The sequence below is a fragment of the Bos indicus x Bos taurus genome, chromosome 11 (assembly GCF_003369695.1).
Source record: "Bos indicus x Bos taurus breed Angus x Brahman F1 hybrid chromosome 11, Bos_hybrid_MaternalHap_v2.0, whole genome shotgun sequence".
In the NCBI taxonomy this organism is placed as follows: domain Eukaryota; kingdom Metazoa; phylum Chordata; class Mammalia; order Artiodactyla; family Bovidae; genus Bos; species Bos indicus x Bos taurus.
Genome location: NC_040086.1, coordinates 30,651,284 through 30,677,258, shown reverse-complemented (window position 1 = coordinate 30,677,258; position 25,975 = coordinate 30,651,284). Strand labels below are relative to the sequence as shown.

The 25,975-nt window shown below is 37.2% G+C and overlaps 1 protein-coding gene across 1 annotated transcript in view; it reads right to left on the bottom strand.

Moving 5' to 3' along the window:
- GTF2A1L (general transcription factor IIA subunit 1 like) overlaps positions 1-25,975 on the bottom strand; it is a 44,243-nt gene that overhangs the window by 6,756 nt on the left and 11,512 nt on the right. Inside the window, exons 5-8 of the mRNA XM_027555224.1 lie at positions 23,904-23,988; positions 22,549-22,868; positions 6,775-7,035; positions 6,008-6,097 (exon numbers count right to left, since the gene is read on the bottom strand). Of these exons, the coding sequence (XP_027411025.1) occupies positions 6,008-6,097; positions 6,775-7,035; positions 22,549-22,868; positions 23,904-23,988 (756 nt within the window). The remainder of the gene's footprint in view (positions 1-6,007; positions 6,098-6,774; positions 7,036-22,548; positions 22,869-23,903; positions 23,989-25,975) is intronic.

The window sequence follows — 25,975 nt, the reverse complement described above, 5'->3', positions numbered from 1 at the left end:
GGAGGTCAGCTCGGTGCTTTATGACAACCTAAAAGGGTGAAAGGGAGGCTCAAGAGAGAAGGTATACATGTATACTTGTGGCTGATTCACGTTGTTGTACAGCAGAAACCAACACAACATTGTAAAGCAATTATCCTCCAATTAAAATAAATACAAATAAAACAGACAAAAGTTATGAACAAGCAGTTCACATAAAATTAAATATAAATGGCTCATAACACACAAAAATGTCACCAAAGTATCATTTTTCACCTTTCATAATAACAGAGATCCAAATGTCTCATTACACTCCATTGGCAAAGCTGTAGAAAAGGAGGACTCTCAAACACTCTAATAGGCATATGTACTGGAATAACCTCCAGGAGAGCATTCTGGCAATATCTAACCAAATATATTTGCCCTTTAACCCAGTAATTCCACTTATAGAGATTTATTTAATAGATAAAACTGCCCACATATGAAATGTTTTATGTACATGGTCATTCAATAGCAAACAACTGAGAAATAGCTCAAATAAGAGATGAGTTAAAGAAATTTTAATAATTCCACAATGGAATATTGTGGAATTTATAACAGTTATAAAAATATCCAGACAAAGATTTCTAAGATATATTGTTAATCTCTTAAAAGACAAGTTGCAAAATATAGTGTTGTCTATGCTACCCCTTTAGGCTCTACTGGAATAAAGATACTAAATATATAAAGAAATTAATGTAACTGGTTACTTATTTGCACTGAAGGCAGTGACAGGGAGCTACTGGTAGGAAGAGCAGATGGAGAAGGACTGGGTACCAGAGTCCTTATGGTATACCTTTTATAGTATTTAGGTATTTTAACAATGTGTATGCAATATCTATTCAAAAAACAAAAGCGAGAGAGAGAGAGAGATACTGTGCTACACACCTAGTAATTACCCACTGTAATACGAGTATCTAAGGGACAAAGTCAGCTAAACTGTTAAATGAAAATGGAACATATTTAAATAGTTTCACATTCCACTATAAATAGTATCCTATTTATAACACAGAACACTCCTAACTATAGTAAAATGTTTCATTTCGCCATTAATCTTCCCTATAATATCTTTATTATTTTAATCTTTATATTAATCATGTACATTCTCTCTGCCTCTGAAATAGTATGTCCATAACTTTCATTCAGCATGTTTATCAGTGACCTTCATTTAACCCTTTTTCACTGCACATCTTAATCTCAAAGTTTTTCCCTTGACTGTTAGCTTATAAATTTTAAAGTTAAATCTCATATGATAATCAAAGTCAGATAAAATATACTGAAAAGCAAACAAAAAACCCAGCTCTTCTCAAAGTTTAATGAGCATGAAAATCACCTGGGAGTCTTGTTAAAATGCACTTTTGATCCAGTACTCCAGGATAAGACTCAAAATTCCTTATTTTTAACACTCTCCCAGGGGAACTGATACTACTGGCCTTCAAAACACACTAAGCAGTAAAGCTCTTACAAGACTATTACTGAAGTTTTTCAATTTACTTGAGTTTGGTTACATTCAATACTTCTTCAAATTAGACAACTAGTAACCAGAACTTGAAAGTTATTCTTTCATAAAATTTCACTAAAACAATGGTTCCTCCCACCCCACTTTGATTGCAGATACATTCTCTTTGCTAGCTATCTTCCAACTTTCTCACTTCCTTTTCAAAAACTTTTCAGTAGTTCCCCCAATGTCCTGGTTTTGTATTGTTCTTAAAATATTCACTAGTTAGAGTGCCCTCAGACAACTAGATTTATTAACATGCTACATCCTCAGTCGTGTCCGACTCTGCAACTCCATGGACTGTGTAGCCTGCCAGGCTCCTCTGTCCATGGAATTCTTCAGGAAAGAATACTGGACCAAGTTGCAATTTCCTACTCCAGGGGATCTTCCTGACCCAGGGATCAAACCTGCATCTTCTGCATTGGCAGGAACACTCTTTACCACTGTGCCACCTGGTAACACTAAATATCAAACACCACTCTTTCTATCTACCTCACAGGTTGTTGGCAAAAGACAATGTATAAGAAAATACTTTGGGGACTTCCCTGGTGGTCTAGTGGTTAAGAACCCACCTTGCAGTGCAGGGGACATGGGTTCAATCCTTGGTCAGGGAACTAAGATTACACCTGCCACAGAGCAACTCACCCGGTACCACAACTACTGAGTCCATACACTGCAACAAAAGATCTCACATGATGCAGAGAAATCCTGCAAGCCCAACTAAAACCTCAAACAGACAAATACATACTTTTTAAAAATACTTTGAAAAATATAAAGCACTGTGTTAATTAACTGCAAGCTATGTTCCACAGTGCAGTACCACTAAGGATACTGGATCCATAATGGTCTAGAAAACTATTTGTGACTCTGTGGAATGCAAATATAATTTAATGCCTTATATAATGCAACACACTGTTTATAGAATGCAATACACTATTTATAAGAATAAGAATCTAAACAGTTTCAAACCAAGACCAGTTCCTTTTCTATTACCTCTTCCTTCTTATGTTTATGTTTACTAGCATATAAATTGCCATTTTCTATATATATAAAATGTTATAGGAGAGAAGATCCTATTTTTAGAGAAAAAGATTTATTTTTACAGCAATTCAAAATATCATCTTCTGTTTGACCTGAGTATATTGAAATTGTTACTGAAAAAAAGTGAAAGGTATAAATATGTATTAATCAGGGAAATGCAACTCAAAACCACCAGATACCACTTAATACTCACTAGGATGGCTAGAATCAAAAAGTCAGATAACAAGTGTTAGTGAGAATGTGAAGCAATCTAAACCCTCATACACTATTGACAGGAATGAAAAAACAGTACAGCCATCTTGGAAAATAGTCTGATAGTGCCTTAAATTATTACTGTATGACCCAGGAATTCCACTGCTAGGTATATACCAAGAGAAATGAAAATATATAGTCACAAAAAAAAACTTGAATATTTATAGCAAAATTCTTCCTAATAGCCAAAAATTAGAAAAAACTCAAATGTCACTCAGCAGATAAATGGATAAGCAAATTGTGGTATATCCATTCAAAGAACTAATATACATCAGTAAAAAGGAATGAAGAACAGTTACAAGCCATGATATGGATGAATCTTGAAACACTGTGTGTGGCAGAGGAAATCGGTTATAAAATACCACCTATTATAAATTCTTTTCATATAAAACTCCAGAATAGGGAAATCTACAGCAACAGAAAGTACATTAGTAGTGCCTTACTACTGAGCACGGGAGGAAATGGAGCAGTATGGGAGTGAGAACTAAAGGCAATAGGCTTTCTTTCTCAGGTGATGAAAATTTTCTAAAATTGACTGTGTTAACGGTTTCAGACTGTGGTGCTAGAGAAAACTCTTGAGACTCCCTTGGACAGCAAGGATATCAAAGCAGTCAATCCTAAAGGAAATCAGTCCTGAATATTCATTGGAAGGACTGATGCTGAAGCTCCAATATTTTGACCACCTGATGCGAAGAGCTGACTCACTGAAAAAGACCCTGATGCTGGAAAAGATTGAAGGCAGAAGGAGAAGGGGGTGACAGAGGATGAGAAGGTTGGATGGCATCATCGACTCAATGGACATGGGTTTTAGCAAACTCCGGGAGACGGTGAAGGACAGGGAAGCCTGATGTGCTGCAGTCCATGGGGTCACAAAGAGTCGGACATGACTGAGCAACTGAACAATAACAATGGTTACACATATCCATAAATATACTAAAAATCATTGAATTGTACACTTTAAATAGGTAAAGTGTATAGGGCATCTTCAACTCTCCCTTGTCAATCATTCTCTCATATCCAGCTAACTACTAGATCCCAATGATTCTTTTTTCTTTTTCTTAATTTTACTGAAGTATAGCTCATTTACAGTGTTGTGCTAATTTCTTCTGTACAGCAAAGTGACTCAGTTTATACACACACACACATATATATTCTTTTTCATATTCTTTTCCATTATAGTTTGTCACAGGATATTGAATACGGTTCGCTGTGCTATACAACAGGACCTTGTCATTTATCCATCCTATGTATAATATTCTATCTCTGTTAACCCCAAACTTCCAATCCTTCCCTCCGCTACCCCCACTCCTTGGCAACAAGTCTGTTCTCTACATCTGTGAGTCTGTTTTCATTTCATAGATATGTTGATTTGTGTTGTATTTTAGATTCCATACGTAAGTGGTATTATATGGTATTTCTTTCTCTGTCTGATTTACTTCACTCAGTATGACAATCTCTAGATCCATCCATGCTGCTGCAAATGGCATTATTTCATTCTTTTTTGTGGCTGAGTAATATTCCATTGTGTATATGTACCAAATCTTCTTTATCCATTCCTTTGTAGGTACACATTTATATTGTTTCCAGGTGCTGGGCTATTGGATTGTAAGCAGTGCTTCTATAAACATTGGGGTGCAGGTATCTTTTCGAATTACAGTTTTGTCCAGATAAGTGCCCAAGAGTGGGACTGCTGAATCATAGGGCAACTCTAATTTTAGTTTTTTGAGGAACCGCCGTACTGTTTTCCATAGTGGCTATACCAATTTACATTCCCACCAACAGTGTAGGAGGGTTTCCCTTTTCTCCACACCCCCTCCAGCAATTGTTATTTGTAGACTTTTTAATGATGGTCATTCTGATTGGTGTGAGGTGGTACCTCACCGTAGCTTTGATTTGCATCTCTCTCAAACAAAATCCAATAACACGTAAAAAAGGTTCACACACCACAACCAAGCTGGACTCATCCCAGGTGCGCAAGGATGGTTTAATACACACCAATCCATACGATATACACATTAACAAAAGACAGGACAAAAACCATGTGATCCTCTCAACAGAAAAAGCATCTGATAAAATTCAACACCCATTAATGATTAAAAGTGATTACCCTTATGAAAGGGGGTATAGAGGGAACATGTCTCAATATAATGAAAGGTATTTATGACAAACCCACAGCCAATATAATACTCCACAGTGAAAAGCTGAAAGCCTTCCTGCTAGAATCTAGAACAAGACAAAGATTCCCACTCTCACCACTTCTCTTCAACATAGTATTGAAAGTCCAGTGATTCTTCCAACATAATCTCTAATTCTTCTATGTTCTATGCTTCCATCTTTAGTCTGGGCTCTGTTACTTTAGGTACCATCCCTGTTCTTCTTACTATTTGCCACTTCCAAATTAATAAAGCCAGTTTTTAAACCCAATTGAAATTTTCTCAATATCATCCTTAGAGGGCTAATGTCCACCAAATCAAGTTTGAATTTTCCCTACCAGGATTTTGGGTTTTCCAAGCTGCTTCAACCTCTGTCCCCCACCCAGCCTCATTTCCTAAAATATTCAAAAGGAAAACACTTTATTCAAGGCAGAGTTGTCTCTTCACTCTTCTTTATAATTCTACATGCATTCATTTCTCTGCCTTTTATTAGGCTATTCTACTCTCCTGAATGCCTACTCTCCATACTTATCTACATCCTACAAATCATTCAAGACCTATTTAAAAGCCCCACATCACCCAGGAAGGATTTGTGGAGAACTCCAACTACAAATGATTTCTTGCATTTCCCAGCCACTTCTAGGACTTAACTGTCTGTGCCACTTATCTTAGCATTTGATTTACATGCCACTCATCTTGGTATTTGATTTACATGCCATGTATTTTAGTATTTGATTTATCTGTCACATATTTTAGCTTTTGATTTACCTACCATCTTATTGTATGCCATTCTATTATTCCATACAGAAACATCTTGCTTCAATAAGATTGTCCCTTCTTTAAGACAAGGACTGTCACTTTTTTGGTTTCACTGAGACCACACAGCACAGTGTTAGACCCAAAATACCCCTCAAATTTATAGAATTAACTGTCTGTTTGAGATTAATTTAACTGAATAAAAACTCATCGTAGTATTTCCTGTCATTTTGCTTACTTTCTCCTATAAATGCAATTAATCAATCCAAAGTCTAAAAGGTGAGTACAGTACCTTATCATACTGACAGACAATCACATTATCCATGTCAAACAGGTCTGGCACATCCTGCTCACTAACATCATCTCCAGAATTTAAAGGGTCCTAAAGATGAAAGATAGTCACATTAATGAATTTTATGATACTCTGAATTTTTTAAAGATAGAGGGACATATTCTGTCTCTCCCAAGTGCAAAGAATAGTACTATGCTTAAAAGTCAAACAGCCTGAGTTTGACTCCCAGTTTGACCACTCAACAACCACAAGACTGACCCATTTGGCAAGCTATTAAAACTCCTCATATCTCAGTTTTCTCATTTGCAAAATGAGAACAGTAATAAGAGCCATAGGGCAGTGGAATGTTAAATAACAAAAGGCAATACAATTTAGTATGGTACCTGGCACATATGTAAGGCCACCATAAACGATAGCTAATAACACTTATGCTTCTTAATTATCACATTCCACAAAGATTTCATGGCGTATATTAGGATTAGAGCAAAACATTATGCTTCTACCCTGGCTGCCTTCTTTAACTTCACTCCCATCCCTTCAAACTCCCACTACCTCTAGTTAAGACTAACAAATATAGTAACTGATTCCTAAATACTGATTTACATTGCAGCTTAAGGTCAAAAGCTTAAATACAAGTACAAATACAAGTCTCACTTTAAAGATTAAAGACAGCATTGATCTGAACTGTTATTTCTCTTGGTTCCAAAGTATATTAGAACACAAATGCTATAAATTTTTAAAACTTTCAACTCAAAAATAATCCTTACTTCTTCCAAAAGGTCTATCTCAGGGTCTTCATTATCACTACTGTTCACACTTGAATCTTCATTTGATACACTGCCAGTTTCTTCTTCAGTTACCTTCAGGTCTCCTGCATCAATAATCCCTAGCAATCCATTCTCATCTACATCTCTTGTATTTCCTATTTCATCATTGGAAGATGTATCTCCAGTTCCACCTATTTGAATTATCTCATTAACGTCACCATCAGTTACCCGAATGCTTAAATCCATCTCAGAACTGGAATCCTAAAAATAGAAAGAAATGCAATAAAGTTTTGTAAGTCAAAGGAAGTATACAAAACACTGAATCAGCAAAATATAAAATTACATAAGCATTTTGTAAGTGGCTTCTTAAAATATATTTCTCCCTCGTCAGGTGATGTTCCCTAATTTTGAATTTTAGAACATTGCTAGCATTTCTACATAATATGGGGATAAATTTATATTTAAATTGTAAATAAACTCGCAGTCATACATAGACAGAAATCAGTTGTCTGCTTTCCAGTAATATTTATCAGTTTTTATACATTTCTAATTTTAAAAAGATATGCAACAAGCAACAAAGGTTAACTGCATAGCACAGGGAACTATAGTCAATATCTTATAATAACCTATAATGGAAAATAATTTCAAAATTAACATGTTTATACATACAACATGTGTCACACAAAAAAGAATTCTACTTTCTTTTTGCCAGTTCTTCTAAATGTCCTGCTGCTGCTGCTAAGTCGCTTCAGTCGTGTCCGACTCTGTGCAACCCCATAGACGGCAGCCCACCAGGCTCCCCCGTCCCTGGGATTCTCCAGGCAAGAACACTGGAGTGGGTTGCCATTTCCTTCTCCAATGCATGAAGGTGAAAAGTGAAAGGGAAGTCGCTCAGTCGTGTCCGACTCCCAGCAACCCCATGGACTGCAGCCTACCAGGCTCCTCTGTCCATGGGATTTTCCAGGCAAGAGTACTGGAGTGGGGTGCCATCGCCTTCTCTGCTAAATGTCCTGTGGACATCTAATAACAATCTATGAGATACAAAATTTTAAATACATTTGTGTAGGATATGATTAATATAAATTAAATATAAATCTATTACATTTAAATTATAAATGACATTTCAAGATGCTCTTATTCTTATTTTTTCTGCATTTGATAAAATATTCTCAGAGAAATGTTCATATGTCTTACTATGATTATATATTTTTTTATTTTCCCTTATATTTCTTCTGATATTCTAGTGGTTTATGATGTCTATCTTCTTGGTGAACTGTACCTTTTATTATTAAAAATATTCATCTTTGTTTCATTTAAAATAAGTAATTTTTTAAAAAAAGAAAGCCCAGAAAAAAAAGTATCAGCTTTTATACAAACTAATGTAAAATTAAATAATACCTCTAAAGTTTTAACTGTTTATTTTAAACAATAATTCAACAAAGTAGAAAGGACAAGTGACATCACGTTTAATGGATAAATTAAAAATATAAAGGACTGTACTAACTAGAATAAGCCAAACACTAAAAGAAAATATAAATCGAAACTGACAGAAATGAAAAGATTAAGACAAATCCACAATTATAGTTGGAGAATTCAACATTCCTCTCCATAGTAATCAATTTAAAAACTAGACTGAAATTCAGTAAGAATGTAGAAAATCTGAACAACACAATGAACCAACATAACCTAACTGGCATTTACAGAAAACTACTCCCAAAGAGCTAAATGCACATTCTTTTCAAGAGTACACAGAATGTTCATGAGATGTATCATATTCTGGACCATAAAACAAACCTTGACAAATATAACACATACAAAGTATATGTTCACTTAGCAAAAGGAATTATACCAGAAATCAGTAATAGAAAGATCTGGAAAATCCTCAAATATTTACAAATTAAACAACACATTTCTAAATATCCATGGGTCAAAGAATAAGTCACAAGGAAAATTAAAACATAATTTTAACTGAATGCAAACAAAACCATGACATTGTAAAACTTGAGATGAACCTAAAGCAGTGCGTAGAGGGAATTTTATAGCATTCAATGATTATATAAGAAAAGAAGCAAGTCTCAAATCACTGACCTAAAATTCCACTTTAAGAAATTAAAATGAGAAGACCAAATTAAGCTCATAGCAAACAAGGAAATAATAAAAAGGAGCAGAGTAATTACATGAAATTAAAGTTGATATCAGTTCAAAATAGACTGTTAACAACTTTAACCACAAAGAAAACATGGAATACACACAAAAGAAATGAGAAAGGAATCAAAATGTGTCATTACAAAAAATCAACTACACACAAAAGAATATAATAAGGGAAGAAATGAAGGTCAAAAAAGCTAAAAGACACACAGAAAATAACAAAATAGCAAGAATAACTCCTCCCCTATCTGTAATTACTTTAAATGTAAATAGATTAAACTCCCTAATCAAAAGTAACAGTTTGGCAGAATGGATAAACAGTACCCAGCAATATGCTGTCTACAAGAGACTCAACTTAAACGCAAGACACACACAGGTCAAAAGTAAAACTATGGAAAAAGACATTCCATGCAAATAGTAACCACAAGGGTTGGGGAAACTATGCTAACATCAGACAAAAAAGACTTTAAGTCAAACACTGTTAAAAACAAAGAAATTATATTATGATAAAAGGATCAATTCATCAAGGAAATATAACAATTATAAACATATATGCACCAAACATCAGAGCTCCTAAATATATGCAACAAAAAGGGAGAAATAGCTCTGCAATAATAGTAGGACATTTCAATACTCCACTTTCAATAATGAATAGAACCACAACACAGAATATCAATAAGGAAGTAAAGAACTTGAACATGACAGACTAATTACACCTAACAAACATAAACAAAATATGCAAAGCAGCAGGACACACATTTTTCTCAAGTTCACACAGAACATTCTCCAGGATAGGCTGGTAAGTTAGGCCACAAAAAAGACTGAAATCATACAAAGTATCTTTTTTTGATCACAATGGAATGAAACCAGAAATAAAAGCAGAAGGAAACCCAGGAAATCTACAAGATAGAGAAGTTAAAGAACAGTCTAAAAAAAATTCAACGGATCAAAGAGGAAATCAAAAGAATCAGAATCTTCTGTCAAAAGATAAAAAATATCTTGAGACAAATGAAAACACAACACACCAAAACCTATGGGATACTGCAAAACAGTGCTCAGAGGGAAACTGATAGCTGTAAATGTTTGCATTAAAAAAAGAAGAAAGATCTCATATTATTAATAATAATTTTAAGAAACTAGAAAAAGAAGAAATAATAAAGCCCAAAGCAAGTAGAAGGAAGGAAATAATACCAAGTAAAGCAGAGATAAAGAAAAGGAAAACAATAGAGAAAATAAAATCAGGAGTTATTTCTTCAAAAAGATCAATAAAATTGATAAATATATGACTCAACTGATAAAGAAAGCTAAAAATCAGAAGTAATGAAATTTTACTACTGATTTTACAGAAATAATAAGAACTGTAAGAGAATACTATGACTAACTGCATGCCAACAAGCTAGATATCCTACATGAAATGAACAAATTCCTAAAAACACATAACCTGCCAAGACTGAATCATGAAGAAAGAGAAAATATACACAGACTTATAATCAATTATGAGATTGAATTTAGTCATCAAAAAATCTCTCAACAAAGAAATGCCCAGGACCAGATGGCTTCACTAAAGAATTCTACTTTTATAACCTCAATCCTCAAAAATCCTCAAGAAGGGAATTTCCTAATGGTCCAGTGATTAGGACTCTTGAGTTCTCACTGCAAGGGCTAGGTTCAATCCCTAGTCAGGGAACTAACATCCCACAAGTAGCACAGAACAGCCAAAAAAAAAAAATTCTCAACAAAATACTAACAAAATTCAATAGCACATTAAAAGGATCACACACCTTGGCCAAGTCAGATTTATTCCTGAAATGCAAAGGTGGTTCAAAACATGAAAAATTAATATTAACACATTAACAGAAATGAAGAGGTGGAAAAAACTACACAATCATCTAAATTAGTGCAGAAAAAGCATTTGAGAAATTCAACACCTTTTCATGATTTAAAAGAATTCAAACTAGGAATAGAAAGAAATTGCCTCAACATAATGAAAGTGAAAGAGGAGAGTGCAAAAGTTGGCTTAAAGCTCAACATTCAGAAAACTAAGATCATGGCATCTGGTCCCATCACTTAATGGCAAATAGATGGGGAAACAGTGTCAGATTTTATTTTTGGGGGCCCCAAAATCACTGCAGATGGTGACTGCAGCCATGAAATTAAAAGACACTTACTCCTTGGAAGAAAAGTTATAACCAACGCCTAGACGGCATATTAAAAAGCAAAGACATTACTTTTCCAACAAAGGTCCGTCTAGTCAAAGCTATGGTTTTTCCAGTAGTCATGTATGAATGTGAGAGTTGGACCATAAAGAAAGCTGAGAGCCAAAGAATTGATGCTTTTGAACTGTGGTGTTGGAGAAGACTCTTGAGAGCCCCTTGGACAGCAAGGAGAGCCAACCAATTCATCCTAAAGGAAATCAGTCCTGAATATTCTTTGGAAGGACTGAGGCTGAAGCTCAAACTCCAATACTTTGGCTGCCTGATATGAAAAGCCAACTCATTAGAAAAACCCTGATGCTGGGAAAGACTGAAGGCGGGCTAAGCGGACGGGACGACAGAGGATGAGATGGTTGGATGACATCACTGACTCAATGGACATGAGTTTGAACAAACTTCAGGAAATAGTAAAGGACAGGGAAGCCTGGCATGCTGCAGTACATGGAGTCACAAAGAGTCGGACATGACTTAGCGATTGAACAACAATAATCATGATGGCAGGGTACATCTTCTTTAATTCTTAACAGAAATTGAACCAAGTACCTCCCATAAAGCAATGGCAATGATTATTTATTACCTAGCTATGTACAAGATCATCCTATGCCACTCTACTCTTACCTGGGGTGAAATACATCTCAACATATTTTGACAAATACAAAAAACAGATTTTGTTAAATTGGCTTTTTCCTACAAAGAAATAAAAACATCACATCAGGTCAGTTCAGTCACTGAGTCGTATCCAACTTTGCAACCCCATGGAGTGCAGCATGCCAGGCCTCCCTGTCCATCACCAATCCCAGAGTTTACTCAAACTCATGTCCATTAAGTCAGTGATGCCATCCAACCATCTCATCCTTTGTCTCTCCCTTCTCTTCCTGCCTTCAATCTTTCCCAGCATCAGAGTCTTTTCAAATGAGTCAGTTCTTCATACCAGGTGGTGAAAGTGTGGAGTCTGAGCTTTAGCATCAGTCCTTCCAATGAATAGTCAGGACTGATTTCCTTTAGGATGGATTGGTTGGATCTCCTTGCTGTACAAGGGACTCTCAAGAGTCTTCTCCAACACCACAGTTCAGTTCAAAACATCAATTCTTCAGTGCTCAGTTTCTTTATAGTCCAACTCTCACATCCATACATGACTACTGGAAAAACCATAGCTTTGACTAGACACAACTTTGTTGGCAAAGAAATGTCTCTGCTTTTTAACATGCTATCTAGGTTGGTTATAACTTTTCTTCCAAGGAGCAAGTGTCTTTCAATTTCATGGCTGCAGTCACCATCTGCAGCCACCACCTGCAGTGATTTTGGAGCCCAAAAAGTAAAGTCTGTCACCGTTTCCACTGTTTCCCCACCTATTTGCCATGAAGTGATGGGACCAGATGCCATGATCTTAGTTTTCTGAATGTTGAGCTTTAAGCCAACTTTGCGCTCTCTTTCACTTTCATTAGGAGGCTCTCTAGTTCTTCTTCACTTTCTGCCCTAAGGGTCATGTCATCTGCATATCTGAGGTTATTGATATTTCTCCCGGAAATCTTGATTCCAGCTTGTGTTTCATCCAGTCCAGCATTGCTCATGACGTACTCTGCATAGAAGTTAATTAAGCAGGGTGACAATATACAGCACGTACTCCTTTCCCGATTTGGAACCAATCTGTTGTTCCATGTCCAGTTGTAACTGTTGTTTCTTGACCTGCATACAGATTTCTCAGGAGGCATGTAAGGTGATCTGGTATTCCCATCTCTTTCAGAGTTTTCCACAGTTTATTGTGATCCACACAGTCAAAGGCTTTGACATACTCAATATAGCAGAAGTAGATGTTTTTCTGGAACTCTCTCGCTTTTTCGAGGTTGGCAATTTGATCTCTGGTTTCTCTGCCTTTTCTAAATCCAGCTTTAACATCTGGAAGTTCATGGTTCACGTACTGTTGAAGCCTGGCTTGGAAAATTTTGAGCATTACTTTGCTAGTGTGTGAGATGAGTGCAATTGTGTGGCAGTTTGAACATTCTTTGGCATTGCCTTTCTTTGGGAGTGGAGTGAAAACTGACCTTTCCCAGTCCTGTGGCCACTGCTGAGTTTTAAAATCTGATTAAGAGATATTCATTTTGAAGTATCATATAGTGACTTAAAAAATATGTGCTCAATTAACTAAATCATCAATTCAAATAACTATCAGTATGATGATTTATCTCAGAGGAATATCAGGATGGATTTGGAATTTTTTAATGTCCCAATAATTCTAATGGGTGTCCCAAGTGGCACTAGTGTGGGAGAGGTAAGAGGCGCGGGTTCCACCCCTGGGTCAGGAAGATCCCCAGGATGAGGGCATGGCAACCCACTGCAGTATTCTTGCCTGGAGAATCCCAACTACAGAGGAGCCTGGCAGACTACAGTCCAGAGGGTCACAAAGAGCCAGACACGACTGAAGCAACTTAGCATGCATGCACACAATAATTCTAATATTTAGCCAGAGCTGAGAATTATTGAGCCAAATAAACTCGTCACAGATCCTCCCTTTTAAAGTTTATATTCTAATATACATATATATCTTTCCCCCTCAGGTGTTGGGTCCGCAGATATTAATAAAATATACCTCTCCATGCACAGAGGACATTGTAACATATCTTTTAACTACATTATGACAGATACATGCTTAAGGGGCTATGATGATACAGAAGAGATACATCCAAGCTAATAATAAAAGGGGAGTGGTTAGGTAGAAAGGTATTAAAATAAGACTTCTGGAGAAAGTAATAAATGGCTAAGTAGGAATTAACCATAAGGAAGGATGGTGGGAGAAAAATCCAGGCACAAAGCTGAGGGGACAGCAAAACCAAAGAGAGGCAGGAAACAACAAAGTCAACACAGCTAATTGCTCGTGGTTTGTTGTTCCCAATAAAGCAGTAGGTATGAAAGGAAGGAAGAGTAAGAAAGAAACGCAGAAAACATGGAGTCCTTGTGCGCCACACTGAGTGCTGGCCTAGGAGAAGGAGACTGCCAGGGATTTCTCAGCAGAGACAGGGTTACTCAGGATCAGCAGAGATGTGGGGTGTGCAACCATGGGAGGCTTTGCGCAAGTCCCCTCGAGGTAAGAGAGCTTATAGAAAGAAGGCAGTTGGGAAAGCTGCAGTAAACAAAGATCCCACTGCTTTTCATTGCTTAAGTTGTTGTCAGGAAACAAGAGGGGTCTTTCTTCTGGCTGGGCTCTGCCATCGTCACTGGGTGTGAAGAGTGCCCCCTGTAGGTCTCCCAACAGTATTTAATCAAGGTTTCTATTAATGTTTTTTCACAAGGAGTTTAAATTTTATCCTGTAGCTTGATGGGCAATCAGTGACATGGCAAGCGGGCTGTATGCTGGGTAAATCTATGGTAGAGAAGAGAAGCAGAGATCATAGCAAATGTGCACTGAGTTCTTACCATGTGCTAGGAAGTACACTGCTGAGCACTTCACACTGATTTTCTCACATAATCTTCCCACCATCACAGTTCTATGGTAGATATGATTATCTTTATTTACAAATGAGGATATAGAAACTTGCCCAACTCACATGGTTATTAAGGGATATAAAAGGAATCCAAAACATTTCTCATCCCTGAATCTTTTAAGCTCTAGGATGGGTGGATTGGGAAGAGTGGAATAAGAACCCGCAAAGACTATAAGGCTAGTAATTAGTTAGAAACTATATTATCCCAAGTGAGAGACAATTAAGGCAATAGATGGAGAAGAGGGAATAGACTCCAGAAATACTTGGTTTTAAAGGATGTCAAAAATCATATGATTCAGTCTTTAAAAGGAATGAAATTCCTTTATATGCTACAACATGAATGAACCTTAAAAATGTGCTAAGTAAAATAAACCTGTCACAAAAGCACAAATATTGTATGACAGCATTCACAAGGTACCTGCTGCTGCTGCAGCTGCTAAGTCGCTTCAGTCATGTCCGACTCTGTGCGACCCCATAGACGGCAGCCCACCAGGCTCCCCCATCCCTAGGATTCTCCAGGCAAGAATACTGGAGTGGGTTGCTGTTTCCTTCTCCACACAAGGTACCTAGAGTAATCAAATTCATAGACACAGAAAGTAGAATAGAAGTTACCAGTAGCTGAATGGAGGGGGTAATGAGAAGTTATTTTCTAATGGGTACAGAATTTCAGTTGGGGGATGATTAGAAAGTTCGAGAGATGCACAGTAGTGATGGCTGCACAACAACATAACATACTTAATGCCACTGAACTGTACACCTAAAAAATGGTTAAAATGGTAAATCATATGCTATACAGTGGACCCCTGAACAATATAGGTTTGAAATGTGCAGGTCCATTACACATGGATCTTTTTCAATAAATATGTACTACAAGATCTGTGATTGGTTGAATCCATAGATACAAAGGGCTTCCCTTGTGGCTCAACTGGTAAAGAATCTGCCTGCAATGAGGGAGATCTGGGTTCGATCCCTGGGTTGGGAAGATCCCCTGGAGAAGGGAAAGGGTACCCACTCCTGTAGAGTCAGACATAACTGAGCGACTTTCACTTTCATGGATACAGAGGGCTGACTATAAACTTGTACATAGACTCTTCACTGCAGAGAGCTCAGGGTCCCTAACCCCTCTGCTGCTTAAGAGTCCACTGTATGATAAGAGAACAGACTCTATATGATTTCAATACTTTCACTTCAGTTCAGTCACTCAGTTGTGTCCAACTCTGCTACCCCATGTACTGCAGCACGCCAGGCTTCCCTGTTCATCACCAACTCCCAGAGCTTACTCAAATTCATGTCCATCGAGTTGGAGACTGAAGCTCAAGAGAATAAGAGGATTGGAAATGCACTTATCAATAAGAAGATCATCATTAAAACCATGATATTGCATGAGACTGCCCACGGAAAACATGAACTAAGAAACGAGCTGAGGATAGAACCTTTAGGAAACAGGAAGGGCAGATAAAGAGGAGTCATGAAGGAGACAAGAAGAAGCAGTCAGAAAGGTAAAAGAGAAGGCAGCAGAAATAATATTTGGGAGAGGGACAATGAAGATGGTGGGGAGAGAAGCAAGAGATGAAAAGGAGCTGGAGAAGATACACCATCATACCCATTTCTCTCCTTCTACTTTTGGGAGTTACAATGAAAACCTGAGTTCCTAATTTTCTATAGCATTGTAAGATTAGAAAACAAAATTCCTCCACTGAGGAAAAACTTAACATAGTAATATACAATAATATGCACCTTAAAATAGGAGCATGTCAAAAACTGTCAGGAATATATTTTATGCAACAGTAATGATGTTAAACCTACATAAAAACTTAAGATCTTTGGCAGTCTACACAGGAAAAGCAGGCTAATTGTACACGAAGGGCTAACTATAACTTGTTTTCAGCAACAAGAATTTCTGAAAGCTACTTATAAAGAGTTATTTATAAACTTTTTTGAAAATTATATTAGTATAAATTTTACCAGATTACTATTTTAAGATATCCTACGGAAAAAATTTTTAATATAAATTAAATTCCTTTCAATGTTTGTGTTTTAAATACAGATATATTTTAAATCAACCAACAAGTTGTATGAACCATTATCCAATATGTCACATGCCCATAAAGCGTAACAGCACTAATCTAAATCTTATCATGGTGACAGAAGCTATTAAAAACTCCATAAACATCTCTGATAACTCTAAAAATTATGAGGCTGGTTTTATGCCCAGTCTACAGCAATCACTGAATTTTAAAGAGCAACATTACATAGTTTGCTTTTAAGAGGCAACCCTGGAATTTGAACCTGTTGTGCTTAAGCTCTTAACCACTACCCTCTAAACAATCCTTGCTTAGTCTTCCTTAACTGATCTATTTCTCCATATCAAAACAAAGTACAAGATGACATCTAATAGGTGACAGCAGAATAAGTCCTTGAATCATCACTCCAGAAATCTTTAAAGGTCAGAGCCCAGGAGGAAAATGCCTCTAAAATTATAAGTGATGAAAACACTTACAGTCATTTTCTCTCAAAATCAACTGTTTCATAATTAGGAATGTATCCTACGTTTCTTAAATTTTATATGGTTTGTGAAAATATGATAAAAAATGCTCAAAAAGTATTTTACCCTTAGTATGTGTACTTAGTCACTCAGTTATGTCTGACTCTTTGCAACCCTATGGACTGTAGCCCACCAGATTCCTTTCTCCGTGGGGATTCTCCAGGCAAGAATACTGGAATGGGTTGTCATTCCCTCCTCCAAGGGATCTTCCCAACCCAGGGATCAAACCCAGGTCTCCCGCATTGCATGTGAATTCTTTACCATCTGAGTCACTAGAGAAGCCCTTAATACATTATACCAAACTAAACTAAAAACACTTGCTAAAAGATTTTGAACAGGCTTCATCAAACATCTGAAATACTCTAATAATAAGTCAAATGGTTTCTGATAAACATGTTCTTTGTTCATTATCCTTCACTGTACCCTATAGGATACCTTGGGCTTCCCTGGTGGCTCAGACAATAAAGAATCTGCCTGCAATGCAAGAGACCTGGGTTTGATCCCTGGGTTGGGAAGATCCCCTGGAGAAGGGAACGGCTACCCACTCCAGACTAGATCTGATAGACAGAGTGCCTGATGAACTATGGATGGAGGTTAGTGACACTGTACAGGAGACAGGGATCAAGATCATCCCCATGGAAAAGAAATGCAAAAAAGCAAAATGGCTGTCTGGGGAGGCCTTACAAATAGCTGTGAAAAGAAGAGAAGTGAAAAGCAAAGGAGAAAAGGAAAGATATTCCCATGTGAATGCAGAGTTCCAAAGAATACCAAGGAGATATAAGAAAGCCTTCCTCAGTGATCAATGCAAAGAAATAGAGGAAAACAACAGAATGGAAAAGACTAGAGATCTCTTCAAGAAAATTAGAGATACCAAGGGAACATTTCATGCAAAGATGGGCTCAACAAAGGACAGAAATGGTATGGACCTAACAGAAGCAGAAGATATTAGGAAGAGATGGCAAGAATACACAGAAGAACTGTACAAAAAAGATCTTCATGACCAAGATAATCACGATGGTGTGATCACTGACCTAGAGCCAGACATCCTGGAATGTGAAGTCAAGTGGGCCTTAGAAAGCATCACTACGAACAAAGCTAGTGGAGGTGATGGAATTCCACTGGAGCTATTTCAAATCCTGAAAGATGATGCTGTGAAAGTGCTCCACTCAATACGCCAGCAAATTCGGAAAACTCAGCAGTGGCCACAGGACTGGAAAAGGTCAGTTTTCATTCCAATTCCAAAGAAAGGCAATGCCAAAGAATGCTCAAACTACTGCACAGTTGCACTCATCTCACACGCTAATAAAGTAATGCTCAAAATTCTCCAAGCCAGGCTTCAGCAATACGTGAACTGTGAACTTCCTGATGTTCAAGCTGGTTTTAGAAAAGGCAGGGGAACCAGAGATCAAATTGCCAACATCTGCTGGATCACCAAAAAAGCAAGAGAGTTCCAGAAAAACATCTATTTCTGCTTTATTGACTATGCCAAAGCCTTTGACTGTATGGATCACAATAAACTGTGGAAAATTCTGAAAGAGATGGGAATACCAGACCACCTGACCTGCCTCTTGAGAAACCTATATGCAGGTCAGGAAGCAACAGTTAGAATTGGACATGGAACAACACATTGGTTCCAAAAAGGAAAAGGAGTTTGTCAATGCTGTGTACTGTCACCCTGCTTATTTAACTTATATGCAGAGTACATCATGAGAAACGCTGGGCTGGAAGAAGCACAAGCTGGAATCAAGATTGCCGGTAGAAATATCAATTACCTCAGATATGCAAATGACACCACCCTTATGGCAGAAAGTGAAGAGGAACTAAAAGCCTCTTGATGAAAGTGAAAGAGGAGAGTGAAAAAGTTGGCTTAAAGCTCAACATTCAGAAAACTAAGATCATGGCATCCGTTCCCATCACTTCATGGGAAATAGATGGGGAAACAGTGGAAACAGTGTCAGACTTTATTTTTGGGGGGCTCCAAAATCACTGCAGATGGTGATTGCAGCCATGAAATTAAAAGACGCTTACTCCTTGGAAGGAAAGTTATGACCAACCTAGATAGCATATTCAAAAGCAGAGACATTACTTTGCCAACAAAGATCTGTCTAGTCAAGGCTATGGTTTTTCCAGTGGTCATTATGGATGTGAAAATTGGACTGTGAAGAAAGCTGAGCGCCAAAGAATTGATGCTTTTGAACTGTGGTGTTGGAGAAGACTCTTGAGAGTCCCTTGGACTGCAAGGAGATCCAACCAGTCCATCCTAAAGGAGATCAGTCCTGGGTGTTCATTGGAAGGACTGATGCTGAAGCTGAAACTCCAATACTCTGGCCACCTCATACGAAAAGTTGACTCGTTGGAAAAGACCCTGATGCTGGGAGGGATTTGGGGGCAGGAGGAGAAGGGGACAACAGAGGATAAGATAGCTGGATGGCATCACTGACTCAATGGACATGAGTTTGGGTAAACTCCAGGAGTTGGTGATGGACAGGTAGGCCTAGTGTGCTGTGATTCATGGGGTCGCAAAGAGTCGGACACGACTGAGCGACTGAACTGAACTGAACTGAACCCACTCCAATATTCTTGCCTGGAGAATTCCATGGACAAAGGAGTCTGGCAGGCTACAGTCCATGGGGTCGCAAAGAGTCAGACACGACTGAGTGACTTTCTCTTTCATAGTAAACTTTATACTATACCCTTCCCTTTTATCTAGAAAAGTATTAAGGTTGCAGTTAACTACTATATTGCTACAGATTTGTACAGCATTTCTAAAGGACTACTAAATCATTAGTCAGAGACACAAGTTCTCAATTATTTGTCATATGTCACTAAATTGTATAAGTGGAGTTAGCTGTAAGACATTTTACATTTGTAAAAAAATAACACAAACCACTTGTAAAACAATGAAACTAGAACACTTTCTAACACCTTACACAAAAATAAACTCAAAATGGATTAAAGATCTAAACGTAAGACCAGAAACTATAAAACTCCTAGAGGAGAACATAGGCAAAACACTCTCTGACATACATCACAGCAGGATCCTCTATGACCCACCTCCCAGAATATTGGAAATAAAAGCAAAAATAAACAAATGGGACCTAATTAAACTTAAAAGCTTCTGCACAACAAAGGAAACTATTAGCAAGGTGAAAAGGCAGACTTCAGAATGGGAGAAAATAATAGCAAATGAAGCAACGGACAAACAACTAATCTCAAAAATATACAAGCAACTCCTACAGCTCAACTCCAGAAAAATAAATGACCCAATCAAAAAATGGGCCAAAGAACTAAATAGACATTTCTCCAAAGAAGACATACAGATGGCTAACAAACACATGAAAAGATGCTCAACATCACTCATTATCAGAGAAATGCAAATCAAAACCACTATGAGGTACCATTTCACGCCAGTCAGAATGGCTGAGATCCAAAAGTCTACAAGCAATAAATGCTGGTGAGGGTGTGGAGAAAAGGGAACCCTCTTACACTGTTGGTGGGAATGCAAACTAGTACAGCCACTATGGAGAACAGTGTGGAGATTCCTTAAAAAACTGTAAATTGAACTGCCTTATGATCCAGCAATCCCACTGCTGGGCATACACACTGAGGAAACCAGAAGGGAAAGAGACACGTGTACCCCAATGTTCATCACAGCACTGTTTATAATAGCCAGGACATGGAAGCAACCTAGATGCCCATCAGCAGATGAATGGATAAGAAAGCTGTGGTACATATACACAATGGAGTATTACTCAGCCATTAAAAAGAATACCTTTGAATCAGTTCTAATGAGATGGATAAAACTGGAACCTATTATACAAAGTGAAGTAAGCCAGAAAGAAAAACACCAATACAGTATACTAACACATATATATGGAATTTAGAAAGATGGTAACAATAACCCTGTGTACGAGACAGCAAAAGAGAAACCGATGTATAGATCAGTCTTATGGACTCTGTGGGAGAGGGAGAGGGTGGGAAGATTTGGGAGAATAGCATTGAAACATGTATAATATCATGTATGAAACGAGTCGCCAGTCCAGGTTCGATGCACAGTACTGGATGCTTGGGGCTGGTGCACTGGGACGACCCAGAGGGAGGGTAGGGGAGGGAGGAGGGAGGAGGGTTCAGGATGGGGAACGCGGGTATACCTGTGGCGGATTCATTTCGATATTTGGCAAAACTAATACAATATTGTAAAGTTGAAAAAAAAATAAAGAAAGAAAAAAAATAAATAAAATGCACACATAAAAAAAAAATAACACAAGATTTTTTAATTTTACCATGCAAAATTCTCCATGAATCTTTCTGCAATCACTATGAATTCCTTGGAAATTAGTAATGTGAACCTATTTTTAATATGGAAAGTTAATTAGGAGCTATTTTTTAGTGGTTTGAATTCCAAAAGAAATTAGTATTTTAGCAGAGAAACAAAATATCTACCAGAAAGATACTTCCTCTTGCAGAGAAAACTTTCATATGGAAATTTAGGAAAATTATGTAGAACAGAGTGACTAAGCACAAAGGTAGAACAAGAAATAAGACTTTGGATCTCTTTTGAACATTTAATGAATTACCTCAAAATACTCATTTAATTACTAGGATGCACTTCTGAATCTTAAACTTTATCTGCACACAAAAACAATCCTCACAATGTAAGGGAAACATAAAACAGATTGAAAAGTGAAGGTTGCTCAGTTGTGTCCAGCTCTTTGTGACCCCATGGATTACGCAGTCCATGGAATTTTCCAGGTCAGAATACTAGAGTGGGTAGCCGTTCACTTCTCCAGGGGATCTTCCCAAACCAGGGATCGAACCCAGATCTCCCGCACTGCGGGCAGATTCTTTACCAGTTGAGCCACCAGGGAAGCTTAAAACAAATGCATTTTCTTCAAAGAAATATTCTAATTCATTCATGAAAACTAAAAGTTTAGAAATGTTGAGCATGAATACTTTTAAAAACTGATAGGTGTGTTTAAAGAAAATAAAGAAACAATCTTCTAAACGAAAAAGCAAAGCATACTTTTGAATAATGTTACAGGTTAAAAAAAAAGCCACTCAGGACATCTAATCACTGGCTACTGTTTATCTGTTAATATCAGTAAGTTAAACACAGTACTACCTTCTCTGAGACAGGTAGGCTGCTGGGCTCCTCTGTATTTTTTGGTTGCTTTACAGAATCACATCCACACAGCCTGTTTTTAAGAACACTAGGCTAAGCCTCAAGCACATGTTGGTGCTGAGCTCCCTGAGGGCTAGTGGAAAGGGGCCCATGCAGATTTTGAGTCATGCAAGCTGAAACCCAGAGCACTGGCTCCACAATGGAATCTGTTTGAGAGACCTGTGGAGTAAATACACCACCTGGAAAGCTGATGTACTGAGAGCTTACCAGCTGATTCAATAAAGCTTCAGATATGGTTTTATGCTCATTTCCAGGAGGTACAAGAATATCACTGGTAGTGTTTTCTAAATGTTTCCTATCCACTGTCTCAGAAGGAAGAACTATAGGTTGCTGGAGCACAGTTTCCATTCTCAGTGATTTTTCAGTAGTTGCTTGAAGAAAACACGGGTTTAATTGTGGAATACTGGTCTGTATTATTGACGGCTGCCCAAGTAGCTGAAATACTTGCTGAACTGGATGCTGAAGAATACTTGCTCTTTCAGAAGTCTGTGTCACCATAAATGGTACACTGACTTTATAAAGGTGAGCTTTAAAAGGAGAAAACAAAACTGTAAGTATAACAGAATCCTAATCTCCTTTAAAAAAACAATCTCATGCACAGGAGGCCAGGAGGAAATATATCAATAGGTTAACAGTGGTTATCTCTAGGAGTTTTTTTTTCCAGATTTTTTTTGTGTGTCTTCTATCATAATAATCTATTACTCTTATTTCAAAAAATTAAATATATCTTGCTTTAACTTTAGGCTTTTCCCACTATTGCTTATATGGCACATTTGGAGACATACACAGGCCACCAATATTTATTCCATGAGCCTTTCCCACTGTGTAATAAATTACAGTGTTAATAACCTAAATTGGGATTTTTAAGAAACCTAGTCATGGAGAATGTATACTTTAGATATAAGATACCATAGAACAACTATAAGACAAGGCTGTCCAAAAAGGATTTAATAATTTCAAAAGTTAACAAATTTTCCCCTTCTTTCCTTAAAATAATACTAAAAAGAAGAAAGACATTTACTTTTTGAACACTGAGTCAGGTACTTTGCTTAAACTCTGTAATGACCAAAAAAAAAAAAAAAAAATAGGTATGATTCTCTTTCCAATAAAGAAACAGTTCTCTGAAAAGCAGACACAAGTTAAACCTCCAAATTTTTCAAATATTCTGATACAGTCTCCAATAAGAAAGGAGGCAAAGGTTGATAAATCTAATCTTTAGTTTTTCCTGATTAGACCTAGCTGGGACATGTGTATAAAAATTCCGGAAACTAGCTTAAACTAGAGAAAACCTACACAAAGCATCTTATACAATGTTAGGAAAGAGAACTGGAAGTGAAATGTGGGGACAAGCTTAGTGCCTGTCTTAATAGAGAGGCTTAGTGTTTTTTGCAGTAGCTTGCTTTCATAACAACTACTATTTATTATTACTTTTAAGTAAGGCTTATCAAAAGTTCCTATAACTTCAATGACTTGAGGTATAGTTAATTTAAACTCATGGAAGTTAATATCCAGAAGTCAGTACCAATGCTAAAAACAAAATATTCGTAAGACTATACTCTTACCAGATGCAGTCTGCTGTGTCACACCCACCGGTACATGAATAGGATAACCAGGAAACGTAAAGCTTGCACTGGAGTTTGAGGTGCCCTAGATATGAGAATTTTACATTCGAAAGTTAGAAAGAGGCTTTACTTGAAACTTTTTTCCTGATCTCATAGAGGATACAAAAAAAATCTGATTAAGGTCAACAGGACAATAGTAACCCAACATTAGGGCTGAGTACTCTTGAGTAAAACAGCTTTTTAATATTTGATGTAGATCATCTCATTAAAAATAAAAGGAATTTCCTCCTATGGCTATTAGCAATGAAGTCAGTAAGTCTTCATAAATAACATGAACACTGACTCATAAAATCTGCCCACAGCATAGCTTTAAAATGGGTACTGATCCTCAAGATGTCAAATATAAGAACCACAGTTGTTTATAGGAGTCCTCCAGTCTGTAAGTTGATCACTAATATTATTTTAAAGCAGATTAAAGTGTATCATTTTTATTTTAGAATAATTAGACCTTAGGGTTTTAAAATTTTTTAAAAACTAAATGAAAAGATAAGGAAATATGTTTGCCTATCTGACATGCAAAAATTTAAAAGACTGATTAATATTACCCAGTGTTGCTAGAATATGATAAAAATCATATTCTCTCACACCACTGCTTATATGAGCATATATGGTACAATCCTTTTGGACAGCAATTTTGCAGTATATACCAAAACTAAAAACATGCATTATCTTTGACTCAGAAATTCTACTTCCAGAAATTTATCCCAATTACCTGATTATCACAAACACACCAAAACATTATCTACAAGTATCACCAATGTAAGTCCATATTAGAAAAATACTAACAATAATTTAAATGTCCATAAACAAAAGACTGGTTAATTAAACTGTGACACATCCACTAAGGCTAATCAATATTTACCTGGCATTGAAAAGGGCCATCTATATTACTAAGTTTAGAAAAAAGAAATGACAGAAATAGTCCAGAGAATGATCCTACTTTTACTGTGAAAATTAATACAACTTTCTTTAATGAAGAAGTCTAAATGGATATATATCATACAGTTAAAACAGCTACCTTTGGGATACAATCCTGTAGGGCCCTATCACTTTTTACTTTCTAAATCTGATTTTACTCTTCATGTGTGCGTTAGTTGCTCCAGTCAAGTCCAACTCTTTGTGACCCCATGGCCTGTAGCCCACCAATCTCCTCTGTCCATTGAATTCTTCAGGCAAGTACTGGAGTCAGTAGCCATTCCTTTCTCTGGAGGATATTCCCAACCCAAGGAACAAACCTGGGTCTCCTGCACTGTAGGCAGATTCTTTACCATTTGAGCCACCAGGGAAGCCCATCATTAATGAGAACTTATTTCCAAGAATTCCAAAGATAGAAATATTTCTTCACTGGTATCCTATCAAAAGCAGCACCATCCTTTCTAAAAATTGTGGTAAGGACTATGATTTTTGTTTTTAATGAAGAAACAGAAATAAATGGTCCACTAAGTGAGTCAGCTGTAAAGCACCTGCCTGCCAATGCAGGAGACACAGGTTCTATACCTAGGTTGGGTAGATCCCCTGGAGAAGGAAATGGCAACCCACTCCAGTATTCTTGCCTGGAGAATCCCAAGGACAGAGGAGCCTGGAGAGCTACAGTCCAAGGAGTCGCAAAAGAGTCAGACACAACTTAGCGACTAAACAACAGCAACAACAAAAATCTTGTACCCCAGAAAGGTAACTCATGGGCTGAAAGAAAATGAAGAACAGTTAGTGGATCATATATCATCTTTTGTCATTGTTTAGTTGCTAAGTCGTGTCCAATTCTGCAACCCCATGGACTGTAGCCCACTAGGCTCCACTGTCTATGGGATTCTCCAGTCAAGAATACTAGAATGGGTTGCCACTTCCTTCCCCAGGGGATGTCCCTGATCCAGGGATGGAATCTGCACTTCCTGCATTCGAAGGTGGATTTCTTACCACTAAGCCATCTTAAAAAAAAGAGAGAAAGAGTTCTATTTTTCCCCACCTGAAAACTACTCAGTTTTCTATATGTAAGTTTTAAATTTTATCTTCTG